This window comes from Bactrocera tryoni, chromosome 1 (genome assembly GCF_016617805.1).
Source record: "Bactrocera tryoni isolate S06 chromosome 1, CSIRO_BtryS06_freeze2, whole genome shotgun sequence".
NCBI lineage: Eukaryota > Metazoa > Arthropoda > Insecta > Diptera > Tephritidae > Bactrocera > Bactrocera tryoni.
The window spans coordinates 15,123,098-15,138,785 of NC_052499.1; the positions used below are offsets into that span (position 1 = coordinate 15,123,098).

At 34.7% G+C, this 15,688-nt stretch overlaps 2 protein-coding genes across 6 annotated transcripts in view; one reads left to right on the top strand and one right to left on the bottom strand.

Annotated features, from left to right (window-relative positions):
- The window catches only part of LOC120782587 (PH and SEC7 domain-containing protein), a 60,568-nt gene extending 47,726 nt beyond the window's left edge, over positions 1-12,842 (bottom strand). For 3 of the 5 annotated variants that reach the window (XM_040114938.1, XM_040114937.1, XM_040114936.1), the window contains exon 1: positions 11,217-11,351. In XM_040114938.1, the coding sequence (XP_039970872.1) occupies positions 11,217-11,351 (135 nt within the window). Of the gene's footprint in view, positions 1-11,216 lie in introns of all 5 variants that reach the window. The other 2 variants (XM_040114935.1, XM_040114939.1) reach the window with 1 other exon arrangement.
- A 522-nt stretch (positions 12,843-13,364) lies between these two features.
- Positions 13,365-15,627, top strand: LOC120766741 (tetraspanin-33). Its single transcript, XM_040092407.1, has 2 exons — positions 13,365-14,680; positions 14,757-15,627. Exons 1-2 carry the CDS (start codon positions 14,116-14,118, stop codon positions 15,080-15,082), a joined length of 891 nt encoding a protein of 296 aa, XP_039948341.1. The 5' UTR covers positions 13,365-14,115; the 3' UTR covers positions 15,083-15,627.
- Positions 15,628-15,688: the final 61 nt, after the last annotated feature.

Genomic DNA, 15,688 nt, shown 5'->3' on the forward strand with positions numbered 1-15,688 from the left:
CTAATTCGAAAGTTAGTCCTTGTGACCTGTTTGTAGTTAGAGCGAAAGATGTTTTCACTGGAAATTGAAGCCGTTTAAGTGGGATTGGCAGATTACTTGGGATCATCAGAATCCTCGGTATATGAGCTAGTTGACCAGCTGCTGGGCCAGTGCTACAATTAAATTGTCCTTCATTTCCTTAATAAGCAGCCTCTTCCCATTGCAATTGCTTGGGGAACTTAAATTCCTCAAAAGGATAATTGGATAACCAATTTTTAAAGCCTATTCATGTGGTGGCAAACCAGAAGGGTTTTATTAACTCCTGGAGATAATGGTAATTTATACCTATTTTTTTATTTATCCGGGAACTTTTTGAATAATTATTCCATGAAGATGAGCACTCATATTCGTCCGTAATTTTATATTTTCAATCGAAGTCCATAAGGGCGACGATATTAAACATGCTTTGATGATATTTGCTCGCATACCTCTGTTAATGACAGGAAGAGTCTGTCGGAAATCTCCAGCAAATACAAAAGTTATCCCGCCCATGAAAGCAAAGGAGTTTCTAAGGTCTTTTCATGTTCTGTCCACGGCCTCTATATGTGCTTTATGGCTCATGGTGCATTCATACCACATACCACATAATCAATGTGGCGCCTTGCAATAGTTAACCAAGAGCATTGTGGATAGCACATATTGATTGTTGTTCCAAGATTTTTGGATAACGGAAGTTTAAAAGATGAATGAGCAGATTTCCATCCTTTAGAAGAGTTTCAGCAATTCCTGAGGAAGCAACTGCTATCACTATCTTCCTTACTTATCTCATTTTAGCAAGTATTATATTTGCAAGCGATCCAAAAAAATGTTGTTTTTGTTATTATTCACGCTATAACTGACCCTTATCAGTGTATTGCAGCTTAGCTAAATGTTAAATAACATTTTCTGTCTGCATTTACATTCTCTGTTATAAGTAAGCAATGAATTTTTTTTTTGAATTTACGCTCGTAAGTCGATTAAAAATGAACATTTACTGATTTTTTTTTTTCAAACCATCCTCGGTGGATTACCTTTAATTACCATTTTTCATTTGATGAAAGAGCTGACTAAACCAGCTATAGCGAACAGACAAAAATCCAACTTATTTTTATATATAAGATTAGTGCATATAATTTTCGTAACATCACAGCTAATAAATGTGCGTAAAATAAACAGGACATTGTTATTTAAATTTTGTTTTAGATTTTTCCTTTCTTATCAATTCTAACAAGGTTAAACGCTGTATATTTGGCAAATAGAATCCGATAATTTACTTACACTAGAAAGTGAATGCGTTTAAAATTACGTAAAAGAAATATATAAATTTACAAGTTCGTACGCCTATTCACAAAATATTATTACTTTTTAATATTTTATGGATTGACAATTGATTAGACAATTGAAATCTTTTGAATTGTAGTGTCTTGCGACCACGCACGCACATTCCACAATCGCATTAACGAAACGAAAAGTGGCCTTGAAGTGACGAACAAATATGGAGAAAATTTCGTGGATTAGGACGAGTATGAAGAGTGGACGCACAAAAATAAATAAGCAATAATATTTTCAATGGATGCATACATTTGAACGAATGGCACGCGGCGGCGTTGTCAGGTGCGAAGCAACAATCTTTGCAATTAAAAAAGAAATGGAAAAAAAAATCCAAATTATACAAATTGGTTTTGCAAAACCAGAAACAAACAACAACTCGCTTTCTTACAGCTCAACTTTCATTATGGCAATGCGTGGCGTACGCACTCATAAAGTAATGCTATGTACATATGTATGTATGTATATGGAAAATTATTGCAATTTTAATCTTTTTATTGTACGTTTTTTATTTTCATACATTTACCTATATATGGTATGTAAATATATGTATGTATGTTTGTTAAAAAATGCATGTGTGTTGACTTTTTTTGCAAGTCTGAACATTTTTTAAAATCAAATGGTAATGACAGCAACTACAGCAGCCGTTGAAACAGTGACAAGAAACAAAGTTATTTAAACATACAAACGTATGCACACGTACACGTAACGTATACGCAAGTTAGTTTGTTTATTCGCATAACTGATAGACATAAATCAATTGGCATTGCAACTGCAAGACAAGATGACAGTTGCACCAAGGGATATGCATACATACATACATACACACTCATATCAGTTTTTAGTCTGCTTTGTAAATTCGAATTCAATAATAAAACACAACACGTAATGCGTAATGCGTAAAGTGAAGAGTAACGAGTAAATATTGCAGCGATCACAATGGAATTTATGGTATGTGTAGGCACGTTATACGTAAATGCAGTGGGTAGAAATGTCAATGAATAGCAGAATATTTGAAGTTTCAAAGAAGGCAGTTGATATGTAGCACAATTATTGCCGCAGTGTTAAATAAAGTGATAATAAAACACACTCATGTTAATATATAATTAATAATAATAACAACAACACGTATACAGAAGCAATGAAGAAAAATTGACTAGTTGTACGGCAATTATAGATTATGAAAAATATAAGCTTATGTTTATTATTTTCACCGGTCAAATATAATGAACAAAGCAGTAGGGAAAAGAGGAATTCCAACGAATAATGCCAAGAATTGAATGTCTTGAATATTTACATAGATATGTACATACACATTTACGTATATTTATAATGTCTCTATGGATAGCAGCTAGAATGTTAGAAAGATAGTAATATAAACATAGAACGTGACTTCTAAACATATAAAAATGGAAATGAATACAGTATGTTTAAAAGAAAAATATGCATCAATAAGGAAAAACAAAATTATCAAGAATGTGTATATGAGTAGCATAAATAGAAAGAAAGGCAATAAACGCTAACAAACAAACCAAGAAGTTGAAATAAGGTAAGGTGCATATGCTATGCCAGAAATAAAGAAAACGTAAGTAAAGATGTACATATGTACCTGTAATAAGCAGAAGTCATATGTGCATACATTTGTTGCAGGAATATGCTATATTTGTTCTACAAAAGAATTATTTTAAATTCCATGTTGCACAACTCAAATGGAAAAAGAAGCTTGGAAAGTTATTAGAAATACAGTCGATGGAAGAAACAAAGAAAAGAAAAAAATCACCCTTCGCAGGTGTATTTTTTTATAGCATACAAGATATTAGTCGGTCAGTTTGAATGTCAGCTATGTACATATATGCTATAGTGGTCCGATCTGAACTATTTCTTCCGAGATTGTAGTAAATAATAATTTATGTCAAATTTTGTAAAGATAATTTGTAAAATAAAAAAGTTGTCCGTACATATGTATATATACAAGGATTTGAGATTAAGATTCCGACAAATGTGCAGTTTATTGAAGAAAGAAGAACGCATGCAAAATTCTGATCGATATCTCAAAAATCGAGAACTAGTTCGCGTATACACAAATGGACATTGCTAAATTGATTCAGCTTGTCTTGCTGATCGTTTATTTATATATTTTAAAAGTACTTCCGACGTTCCTATTTGGGTGTTACAAACATCGTGGCAAACTAATATATGTAGGTACACTGTTCAAGGTATAATTAAAAATTGTAAGATTTTTTCAGCTTATTTGCAGTTTAATTAAACAAAATCTTCAATTAAAAACAATAACCTTTCGTAATTATTATGAACAAAAAGCCTATTCATACACACAGACGTTCTCATACATATACATACATACCTTAACACCAACAAAATCAATATTTTTGTTTATACTAATTAGATACAAATTAACAAAAGCTAATACATGTACATACATATGTACTTGCATATATACATTTGTACATTAATACTATATAAACAAGAAACCGACACTTTCAACTCAAATAACGAACGCATCGTGGAAAATGGGGTAATTCACAGCCATAATAAGTGTGCATATTGCGGCAATTAGCAGATAACCTGAGTTCGCACAACGGCGGCAACGACCATGAGATGTGCTTATAATAATAATACATGTGTTATACTGTGTGCTTTCACAAGATAAGATTTCTCAGCCGCATATTCACTGTAGATGCTGTTGAACGGGCTATGCCACATAAATAAAATCGCAAGCTCTAGCAACAACCGGCTGATTGAACCTTATCAGCTGATTATTAGTGATATTGCTAATAATAGTTTATACAGAAATCAGATGAGTACGTACAAGAAATATATGAATAATTTTTACTAATTTTCAAACACTAATTTGTGATTTATTTATGCGCTTATTATGCACATACATTTTCAATACAATTTCTAGTTTCTAAATTTGTTTTCCTTTGCGCGTTTTTCGCTACAAATTTAATAGATGCCACAACCGGTTGATAGATGTCTGGTCATTATTAACGATGTTGTTTGTTGCTTGTTGTCAGATTGCCGGTTGTGCACGTTTTGTTAGACAATTTGCTTTCAAATGTGTCTGGTTAAAAGTGAATACATACATTTATTCATATGTGTATTTGTACAGAAAAAAACTAAACAAACAACACTCGAAAACAATTTGCTTTACACGGAATTTGAAATTTTAATATTTTTTGGTATTTTTATTTTTTCATTTAGTTGGTTGCTTTGTAGTCATAAATGACTGCTTTCTTTGACCCTTTGTGAGAGAGATTGACTGCAGGCATTACTCGATATTTTTATGAGCAATCTGAAACTGTATAAGCTTTTATGACTGCTTGTCTCGCAATTTGCGATTAGCAGAAGTACATGTGTATATGAATTAACAAGTGAAACAATCATATGTAAATAAAAATATGTGCATATGTATATGCATTATATGATCTTTTGGTCATCTTTTTCTTTTTTCATTTTACGTGCGATAGAGTCATGTGTAGAAGTTCACGAAAGTGAGGAAAGTTCTCAGATCACCATTCACTTGGGAGTGGCCAAAAATAATTCTTTTACATATGGCTCAAGCAGCTCACGACTTCCAGTCTTTGACCAAGTATCCTCTGGGTAGCCTAAGAACATCCGTTTGAAGGCGAGCTACAGTGAGAAGGCGAAACATCCACTCCCACAGTGTTGTGCGCTGGGTTAGGAAGCCGCCACGTAAAAAACAGTACCAATGAAAAATACAAAACAGCCTCGGAAGAGAGACCCTCCTTTTGATGACGATCATGACAAACGAGTTAAATTACTACGATTTTAGGGCATGCACCTGGAATGTCCGGTCTCTTAATTGGGAAGGTGCCGCTGCCCAGCTGGTTGATGTCCTCGTTAGAGTGAAGGCTGACATCACCTGCGTCCAAGAAATGCGATAGACGGGACAAGGACTGAGACGAGTAGGTCCTTGTGGCATTTACTACAGTGGCCATATAAAGGAGCGCAAGTTTGGTGTGGGATTCGTGGTGGGAAAGAGACTCCGTCGCCGAGTACTATCATTAACTCCGGTAGATGAACGTCTCGCCACAATCCGAATCAAAGCGAGGTTCTTCAACACATAGATGATCTGCGCCCACGCCCCGACGGAGGAGAATGACGATGTGACCAAAGATTCCTTCTATGAGCGCACCTATGAGATCTGCCCCCGCCACGATGTCAAAATCGTGCTTGGCGACTTTAACGCCAGAGTGGGCAAAGAAGGTATCTTTGGCACTAAGGTCGATAAATTTAGCCTCTATGACGAAACATCCCCAAATGGATTGAGGCTGATCGACTTCGCCGGGCACGAAATATGGTTATCTGCAGTACTAGATTCCAGCACAAGAATATACATCAAGCTACCTGGCTGTCTCCGGATCGAAAAGCCACCAACCAGATCGATCATGTTGTGATAGACGGAAAACACGTCTCCAGTGTTCTAGACGTGCGTACGCTCCGCGGTCCTAATCTTGTTGCAGCAAAAATTCGCTCCCGCCTCTTTGCAGCAAAAAGCGCAAGTCAACAAACACAAGGAAGGTTCGACATCGAGAAGCTGCTATCACAACAGACAGCCGAACGATTTTCTACTCGGCTTGCACTCCTGCTCTCTGAGAGCACTCGTCAACAACTCGGTATAAGGGAACTGTGGGACGGCATTTCAAACTCCTTACGCACAGATGCAACCGAAACCATTGGTTTTCGGAAAATGCAAAAGAACAGCTGGTACGAAGAGGAGTGAAAACAGAGAGCCTACCTCGCAACGTTCCGACCGACCACAACACGTGCGGGATGGGAAAGAAACCGAGAATTGAAGAGGGAAGCGAGACGCATTTGCAGACAGAAAAAGAAAGAGGTCGAAGTGCGTGAGTATGAAGAGCTTGATAAGCTGGCCGACAGAGGTAATGCTGGAAAATTCTACGAAAAAATGCGGCGGCTAACAGAAAGTTTCAAGACCGGAGTATACTCTTGTAGAACCCCTAAAGGTGATCTAGTGACCGATGCCCAGAGCTTACTAAAATTATGGAGGGAACACTTCTCCAGCATGCTGAATGGCAGTGAAAGTACTACGCCAGGAGAAGGCGAACCCGATTCCCCAATCGATGACTATGGAGCAGACGTTCCATTGCCCGACCATGAAGAAGTTAGAATAGCAATTAATTAAATCAAGACCCCACAATCTGTGCCAACTACCGTCCCATAAGCCTCCTCAACATCGCATATAAGGTTCAAAGCTGCTTTCGACAGCACGAAAAGGAGCTGCCTTTATGGTATCCCCGTAAAACTTATACCGCTGTGTAAACTGACGTTGAGCTCCGTTAGGATCGGGAAAGACCTCTCCGAGCCGTTCGATACCAAATGAGGTTTCAGACAAGGCAACTCTCTACCGTGCGACTTCTTCAATCTGCTGCTGGAGAAAATAATTCGAGCTACAGAACTTAATTGAGCAGGTACAATCTTTTATAAGAGTGTACAGCTGCTGGCGTATGCCGATGATATTGATAATTTGGTCTATCCCAGAACCAGTGTAAACACCAAGAACAATGTCAGCCTGGAAATCCAATGCAGGATAGGCAATTGAGAAGTAAAGTCCTCTCTCGACGTACAAAAACCAAACTCTATAAGTCACTCATAATTCCCGTCCTGGTATATGGTGCAGAGGCTTGGACGATGACAAAAACTGATCGAGTCGACATTGCATGTTTTCGAAAGAAAACATTACATGGAACGATGAGCTGTATGAGATATACGACGACATTGACATAGTCCAAGGAATTAAAAGACAGCGGCTACGCTGGCGAGGTCATGTTGTCCGAATGGACGAAAATACTCCAGCTCTGAAAGTATTCGACGCAGTACCCGCCGGGGGAAGCAGAGGAACAGGAAGACCTTCACTCCGTTGGAAGAACCAGGTGGAGAAGGGCCTGTCCTCGCTTGGAATATCCAATTGGCGCCACGTAGCGAAAAGAAGAAACGACTGGCGTTGTTAACTCGGCTATAATCGCGTAAGCGGTGTCTACGCCAGTAAAGAAGAAGAAGTGCGATATTTTTTTAAATTCGTTGCACGTTTATCGTCTTTCTCGTCTTTGTCATATTAGTTATGCGAAGGAATTTTTTTTTTTTCTCATTTATGAAAACATTTTTTTTTGTTTGTGCGTTTAGTCATTTATTTTGTGTTGCCGTTGAACATTTTAATAATATCAAAAGGTTTTAGTATAAAAGTACATATCTATGTACATACATATGTACATACATATGTGCTTTCAAATATCTTTACCAAACTGCTACTCTTCCTTCTTCTGCATACAGTATGTTCGAATGTGTAGGTATGTTAGTCATGCGAGCAGCCATGCTATTGTATTTTTTTTTCTATTTGTACCCATTATCTATTAAACGGCAAGCCGGTATTAACCAGTTAGCTTAGACACAATCGCCAACACACTTTGCCATCAACTCTATCGCCGCTGCAATCAAGCCGACGCGACGAGTTTGCGCACCCAATAAACAAGGAATGGAAATCAAAGCAAAAGCGGGGAACGAAAATACATATTTATAATAGAAAGAAGCAATACGTACTTTATGTATGTGTTCAAAATTCGTAGATTAGAAAAAACGCAAGCCAAAACGAAAAGTTTTAAAGGAAATTTGAGAAAATTACAAGGACATTAATTTACTCTGAACTAAATGTGGCACTCCCTCCACACAAAACATATGTATGTATATACATAAAAATAGAATATGTTTTAATATAATTTCGTCAAGAAGTGCATACACATTTTCCCTAATAAAAACTAAAAAAAATTCAAAAGAGCTTTTGTAAATATTATAGTCCGTAGTCTTTATTTTTAAAGTAAACATCTAAAAATCAATTAATTACAATACCATATCTTGTATATGTACATTTTAAAACGTTTAGAGGTGTCAAGATAATGTAAGGTATTTTCTAATATTAAAACAATATTGGCAGTAAAACTAATTAGTAATGTCAATATATATTTTTTTTTAATTTGTAAGTGTCATAAAGCATTTAAATGCCAAATAATGTGTAAATGTGTTTAACATTTACTAACTTGTTTTGCACACACCTCTAAGGGTGTGAAAACACTATATATTATTTGAAAATTTATTAATAAATTATTATAGCAGCAAAAAATACTAATATTTTTATGACTAGCTTTAAAAATCAAATCAAATGACAGCATATAAATGTACATATGTATTTATTTATATGTATACAAACATTAAATCACAGTTCACTTTATATAGAGTGTAAGTGATTTGTTTTGTATTTAAAATAGAACTACCATTATCTGAAATTGCTATTTCGACGAGTTCATAAAATTATTGTTATTTTCTTAGCAATCGATAATCGAGCAATTTAATTAGCAACGCAACACATCCGCACTATTAAATACCTGACGAATTTAAGTGGAAGCACTTAAGTGGCTGATATGGTAATAAAAGGCTCAATAAACGCGCGTACACATCACTATGAGCCAAAAATAGTAAGACTTTGTTCATAATTTTAAAATTCTTAATTTATAGTAATATATCAATTTACACAAAACTGTTTCCCCGGAACGGTCGTTTGAGTTTACTGAATATCCAGAAGCGACACGGATCTACATATATCAATCGAATACGGTGGTTGCGGCACGATATTGGTTGAAGATTTGTCGAAAACTTCACGACGAATCAATGCAGTATTAAACAAATAGTATAACTTGTGAACATTTCGGTTTTGGAATTCGGAGTGCACCACACCTCGGTAATCGAAGAAAAGTATCAGCATAACGTTGATTTTTAAACTGTTTTGGCCTAGTTTTTTCCGCTTCGACTCCTCTTTCCCACGAAATTCGGGCCATTGATCGACTGTTTCCGAATCGAAAGCATAAATCTAAGACGCCGCCAGTAACAGTACGTTACATGACAACCTGGTAGTCGGAAAGCATTGTTTCACAGACATTATCGCGACGCCATCTTTCGAAAATGAGTTATTTTGCAACCAATCATGCTTTCACTTTTCTTAGGCCCAAATTATCTCTCAAAATTGTTTTCACTGATCCTTCCGATATTCCAACGATGCCAGTAAGATCTCTGACTATTAATCTTCGATTCTCATGCATCAATTCCTTTATTTTAATAACGACATGACCATCAGTTGACGTTGATGGCCGTCCTTGACATGGTTCGTCGGCAACGCGTTCTAGACCCTCTTTGAATAATTTATAATAACCAAGAACACTTGCTCTCGACAAACAATAATTCTGAAGGCCTTTTCCAACATTCTGAACATTTCGGCAACAGAAAATTAATTCCACACACAAAATTTTATGGAACTTATTAATTTCATTCTTCGTAAAAATCGTCGAATGCACTTTATGTACTTCAAAAAGACAAGAGTATACTAAACACTAATGATTACTTCGAATATGCCTTTGCACAGATATCGCTGACAGTAATACCAGTAATACAACCTAAAAAAAAAAATATTTGGAAGAATGGGCGAAATTTAAATTAAAAAGTCTTACTATTTTTACCCACAGTAGTAGTATGTTAAAAATAAATGATTGTTTACAAATTGTTTGAAGAATATTTACAGTGCTTCAAATATTTATCACAGTCATGATACAGTTTTCAAATTCAAAGTTATCTTTCCCACGAAATTATAAATTACTTATGTATATAAATAGATACAGAAATAGGTTCATGAAAATCCTGAATTTGCGTAAACCAACAAAGTGTGTACTTAAATAGAAAACTTAATGAACCTTTGATTGCCATTAATAACAAGTCATAAATCGGTAGTGCCCAACGTTGAGCAAAACAGCTGTTTGGCAAGTGGTCACCAAAGATCAACTGAATAAAACATTTTTATTCTATGATTTCCAATTATAATTTAAAAATTTAGTCATTTATGAAATTAATTGTCATAATGAAAGTGACGACGTAGCAACAGGAATCCACCAAAGCATAGTCAACAAAGAAAATATTGTGGTATGAGTTGCAAAACAATAGGTAACAATTTCGAGTTGGTTTGCATAATTTTTGAAATGTACGAATGACTACAAAAATGCAGTAAACTTAAGTGTAAACCCTAGGGGAAAGCAAAAAATGTTCTTAAGATCATGTAAAACAATGAAACCAGTGAATAGATATTGAATCAATTAATAAAAAAATAACTACTGATATGATGAGAAAGTTGTGAGCAATGAGTTCAAAGGAATACAATGCTAAAGCAGTAAGCCACTGACATTTAGTAATATTCATATCAAAAACGTGCCAAATTTTGTGCGGAAAAAATTCCAAACTTTTATTTATATACATACATACTTCTGTACATACATATGCATATTCATACATATGTACATTTTTATTGTATCGCACAATTACGTGTGTCTTCAATATACCACTTTCGATTCCAATTCCGTCATTTCATTTTTTTAATTCTAATTGGAAAACACACAACAAAAATAAGTACATTCCAACAACAATTTCAACTGCAGAGACAATACACTGACAGCGATACAGTTGGTAGATAACACACAAAAAAAATAATTCCATAAAGATGAAGTCATTTCAGGCAAATTCTGCACACATTTAAATATGCATGGAAAGGATATTTAAATTGAATAGTTTCGTTAGTAATTTCGTTAAAAAAATTCAAAAAAATGCAAAACGGTTTCGCATAATTCAAGGGCAGGACTAAATATACATATAACACAAATACGTTTGTAAAGTTATTACAACTTGGACACGTTTTATTATAAATGTAACAGAAGTATTAGAACAATACTTACTGATCTAATTGGAACAAAAAAATAAAATAAATCAATTCTACTTACCGCACTATCGGCGGCCGGTGAATTCTCGTGTATTTCATATATTACATGCGGCGGTCCCGTGGTGCCCAACAGCGAAAACCCAAAACCGGAATGCTCATTACGCCGCAAAACCACTTTCAGTTCCTCGGCGGCCATTATTATGCCGCAACTGAAGCTACTATTGCCGCTGTTACAAATCCAACTGCTCAAGTTGCTTTTGTTGGTGAAGGTGCACAAATACGGACTGTTGACCACTGCACAAAGTGCGATTACAATGCCTATTTGATTTGTATGGTTAAAACCGCCCGTTTTAAACTACTACTTGATGTTATTCAACTTTATTACTTTGAAATTTCAATTTCGATTACATTCACTAATGAAAAGTGACATCCGTAAATATAGTTATGTGACAAAAAATGTCTAATATTATTTTATTCAACTTTACAATTTCATGTGCTCTGCTGTTCTGTGCTTTCTGCCTGTCGCCTGCTTTGTCGTCCGACTACTTCATTACTTTGTTTTGTTCACCATTTAAGTTCTTCACAAAATAAGACACTTTTTACAATAACATTCACTACAACTAACTTGGCTATTTCTTCTTTCTTTTCTGTCTTATAATATTTCGTGCTGATGAATTCGTAGTGCTTGACTGGATTTTTGGGCTTGGTCACAATGCTGTCGACGTCACCGACGCTGCTGCCGCCAGCAACGTTGTTGATGTCGCCGACGTTGACGACGACGACGTTATTTAGGCATCCGGCAGCGAAAAGCCAATAAACGTCTTGTTGCTTTTCTTGCTTTCCACTCTTTCTCCAAATATTACACCGCGTTTGCTGCGCACTCTTTCGCGGCGAACAAACACAAACACCGAATTGTATTGAAGCAATGGCGCATCGTAGTAGCTGCTGAAACTTGCCTCGGTCGATTGTTTGTTCGTTTACTTTAAACGTTCTTTTTGTTTTACTTGAAAATATGTAATTTGAGGCCTTTAAATTTAATAGATACTATACGGGGTTTTCTGTCATAAGATATTTTTTCTCTTCTTTTATTTATATTATTTAATGTTGCCTTTACCTGGGTGTAACCAAGAAGCTTTGCACTTTGGCTTCTGCGTACAACATACTGTATAGTTTCTCCAATTTGTTTATTTTTACACATTTAACTACATTGCACTTTCGTACACACATAGAAAAAATTGTCACCTTTTCACTTCACTTACTTAAACTATTTGCGATTTAATAACTTTGAATTTAATTCATTTTCCACAACAAATTTCAATGGGTTTACTTCTTCACTATTACTCCAATTGCCGCTGTTCGTGTCGATTTACTTCGTCCGCTGTTTGGCTGAAGAAGCGTCGTCGACTATGCCTAAGTCGACATCAGCGCAACGTCGCAGTCGCTGTCAACGCTGAAGTTTTTCGGTCCGATATTCGCGTTTTATCCTGACAGTTCACGAAGGCCACTATATTGAATTTTTTTATTTATATTCCGGTTATAATCACTATATTTCAATTTCACATGTATCAAAAAGCAAATCCTCATTAAATTTGTCATGTATTTTTTTATTATTTTTGCACATTATAGATTTTAAACCACTGATTCGGTACGCGTACGCGGCGTATAGTAAACACTTGTGTCGCATTCAACTTCTTTGACAGTAATGGCGCTGCTTAATTCGCAGTCGCGGCCAATCGGCAAAATTGCTGTCGTTGCATGGATTACCCAGAGTTGAGTCAAAACGGAGTAAACAAGTAATATTCAAAACAAATAAATTTATATCATAATGAAGTTAATAATTTATACTAAAAAAATTAAATAAAACGAATATAAATGCATATAAACTGTCCACTTTGAAATACATTGAACAATGAAAAAATTCTAAATACATTTTTACTAAACCAATTTAATCAATATATTTTCCGACAACTCTATTCTACTGGTTATATTTGAGAAAAATGTAGAAACGTCAAAGTAAAAAGGATGAAGTATTTAAATATACGTTCTCTGAAGTGGGTTTTATGAGTAATTGATCAAAACAAGAAAAAAATATTATGTTTTTAGCAGATTTGTTTCTAAAATTAAACTAACTTTCTTACATATAATTTAAAATATATATTTATAAGGGAATAAAAACGTGTGTATAATCTATGCATATCTACAAAACCACCAACAAAATATATATAAATGGTCAAGTGTCAAACGTCAAAATCAGCATACCAGCCGTGGGTTTGACTTTTGGTGTTTTAATGGTAAAAGGGTGTAGCAAAAGTGAACTATACCATCTAATTCATGGACAAACTGGAAATTAATTTTTACAATAAGTGGACCAAAAAAAGTCTTTTTTATAATGTGTCTAAAAATGTGCTGATTTAAGCGAATTATCCTGTTAGAATTTAAAAAATATCTCCGAGCTCTCTGGTAAAATAATGCTTAGCAAAAATTAAATATCGTAATCACCCTATGCCAGATATTAATTTTTATTAAAAAACTCCTCCGTCTTTACTTGTCAAAGCGATTTCATTTAGATAAAAATTTCATTTCGGGAACAAAGAAATTAAAGTTTTCACATATTTGTTAAACGATATGTATAAATATATTATAGAAATATACATTCGATTTTTTTAAGTTTTGGGCATATAAAACTTTTATCATGAAATTACGAGTACAGAAAAGAGGACGGAAGCGAAGTGTATAAGATATGTTGCTAAAGAAAAAGTGTAAAAAGTATGTGTCCGGGTTTTATTTTCTTATAAGCACCAGGAAATATATTGTCACAAATTTGAACAGCTTAAAGTAAAAAATAGATATTAATTAGGAAGGAGAGAAATTGATTAACTCCTCTGTGAGAATTTAGACAAGTGGCTCACAACAAAACCAGCACCAGCGTTGCTTTGAGACGAAAATAATACATTGTAGCTATGAGTAATTACCGTCACCATGGAGGAGGCGGTGGCTATAGTGGAATCGAAATTCGAAACATGCATCCAAGAATCTCTCAAAATTTCACTTACGTTAGTTCATGTGTTAAATATCTGATCTTCATGCTAAATTTCATATTCTGGCTTTCGGGAGGATTATTGCTGGGTATTGGTCTTTATGCTTTCATGGACAAATGGGAAGCGACTGGATGGGTTCGTCTAGAAACATTTTACGATGTAATACTGAACATCTCTTTAGTAATGATGCTGACCGGAATACTTATTTCTGTAGTCAGTTTTGCTGGTTGCCTTGGTGCGCTGCGTGAAAATACTTGTTTACTAAAATTCTATACTATGTGCTTACTAATGTTTTTTCTTTTGGAATTGGCCATTGCCATAATGGGATTTGTTTTTCCACATAATATGAATTCTTTCCTGGAAGACAAATTCACTGATAAAATTATACACTCATATCGTGATGACCCAGATTTACAGAATCTTATCGATTTTGCACAACTTGAATTTAAATGCTGTGGATTAAGCAACTCTGGATATCAAGACTGGAGTAAGCGTTATTTATTTGTTAAAAGAAAATTATTTAATTTCAACATTATTCGGCATTAATTTCAATTTTTTTTTAGGCAAGAATGAGTATTTCAACTGTTCATCACCATCAGTTGAGCGTTGCGGCGTTCCATATAGTTGTTGTATTAATGCAACTGACATCAGTTCGGGTTTGGTTAATATTATGTGCGGCTATGGCGTTCAAGAACACTCGGTTGCGGCTGCCAGCAAACGTATTTGGACTAGTGGTTGTATTGAGATTGTTCGAGTTTGGGCAGAACGAAACCTATATACTATAGCAGGCATTGCTCTAGGAGTTGCTCTAATACAACTTTTTATCATATATTTAGCTAAAACTCTAGAAGGCCAAATAGATCTGCAGAAATCGCGTTGGAATGCGTGAGTTCTTTTAATGTGAAAACAAATGTAGGGTACCATTGGTAGCAACATTTCTATATCGTAAACATGTAAACTTTCCATTTTTATAGGTATGTTAGTTATTTTAAACAATAGTGTTTATAATTTTTATATAAATTTTGAATAGAGAGTATATAAGACAGTATGTTGCTCTTTTCGCTCAAACGTATTATATATTGAAAATATTGAATTTAAAACGCATTTAATACATTGATGACATTTTTTTCAATAAATCACAAACGAGTGAAACTGTTTTTATCGTACAAATCGTGTTCAGATGTATTTGTACTTTATGATAACACGTTGGTGCTGCATTTAGCATTTTCTTACTCTAGTACTAAAAATAGATTGTCAGAAAAAAGACTTGGTTTAATTCAAACTGTAGGCCGTTTTAATTGTATTCCTTTGCACTGTTAATTTTTCTCGAATATATGCAATATTATTGTAAGTAATTTTAACTACTATACCTATGTATTACTGCAAATTGCAAAAACAAGAAACACTCGTAAGTTTATGTGTTCATTATAATCATTACATATTACATTATATTTATTTACAATATATTTATAATATACAAATTCTTTTTATAATT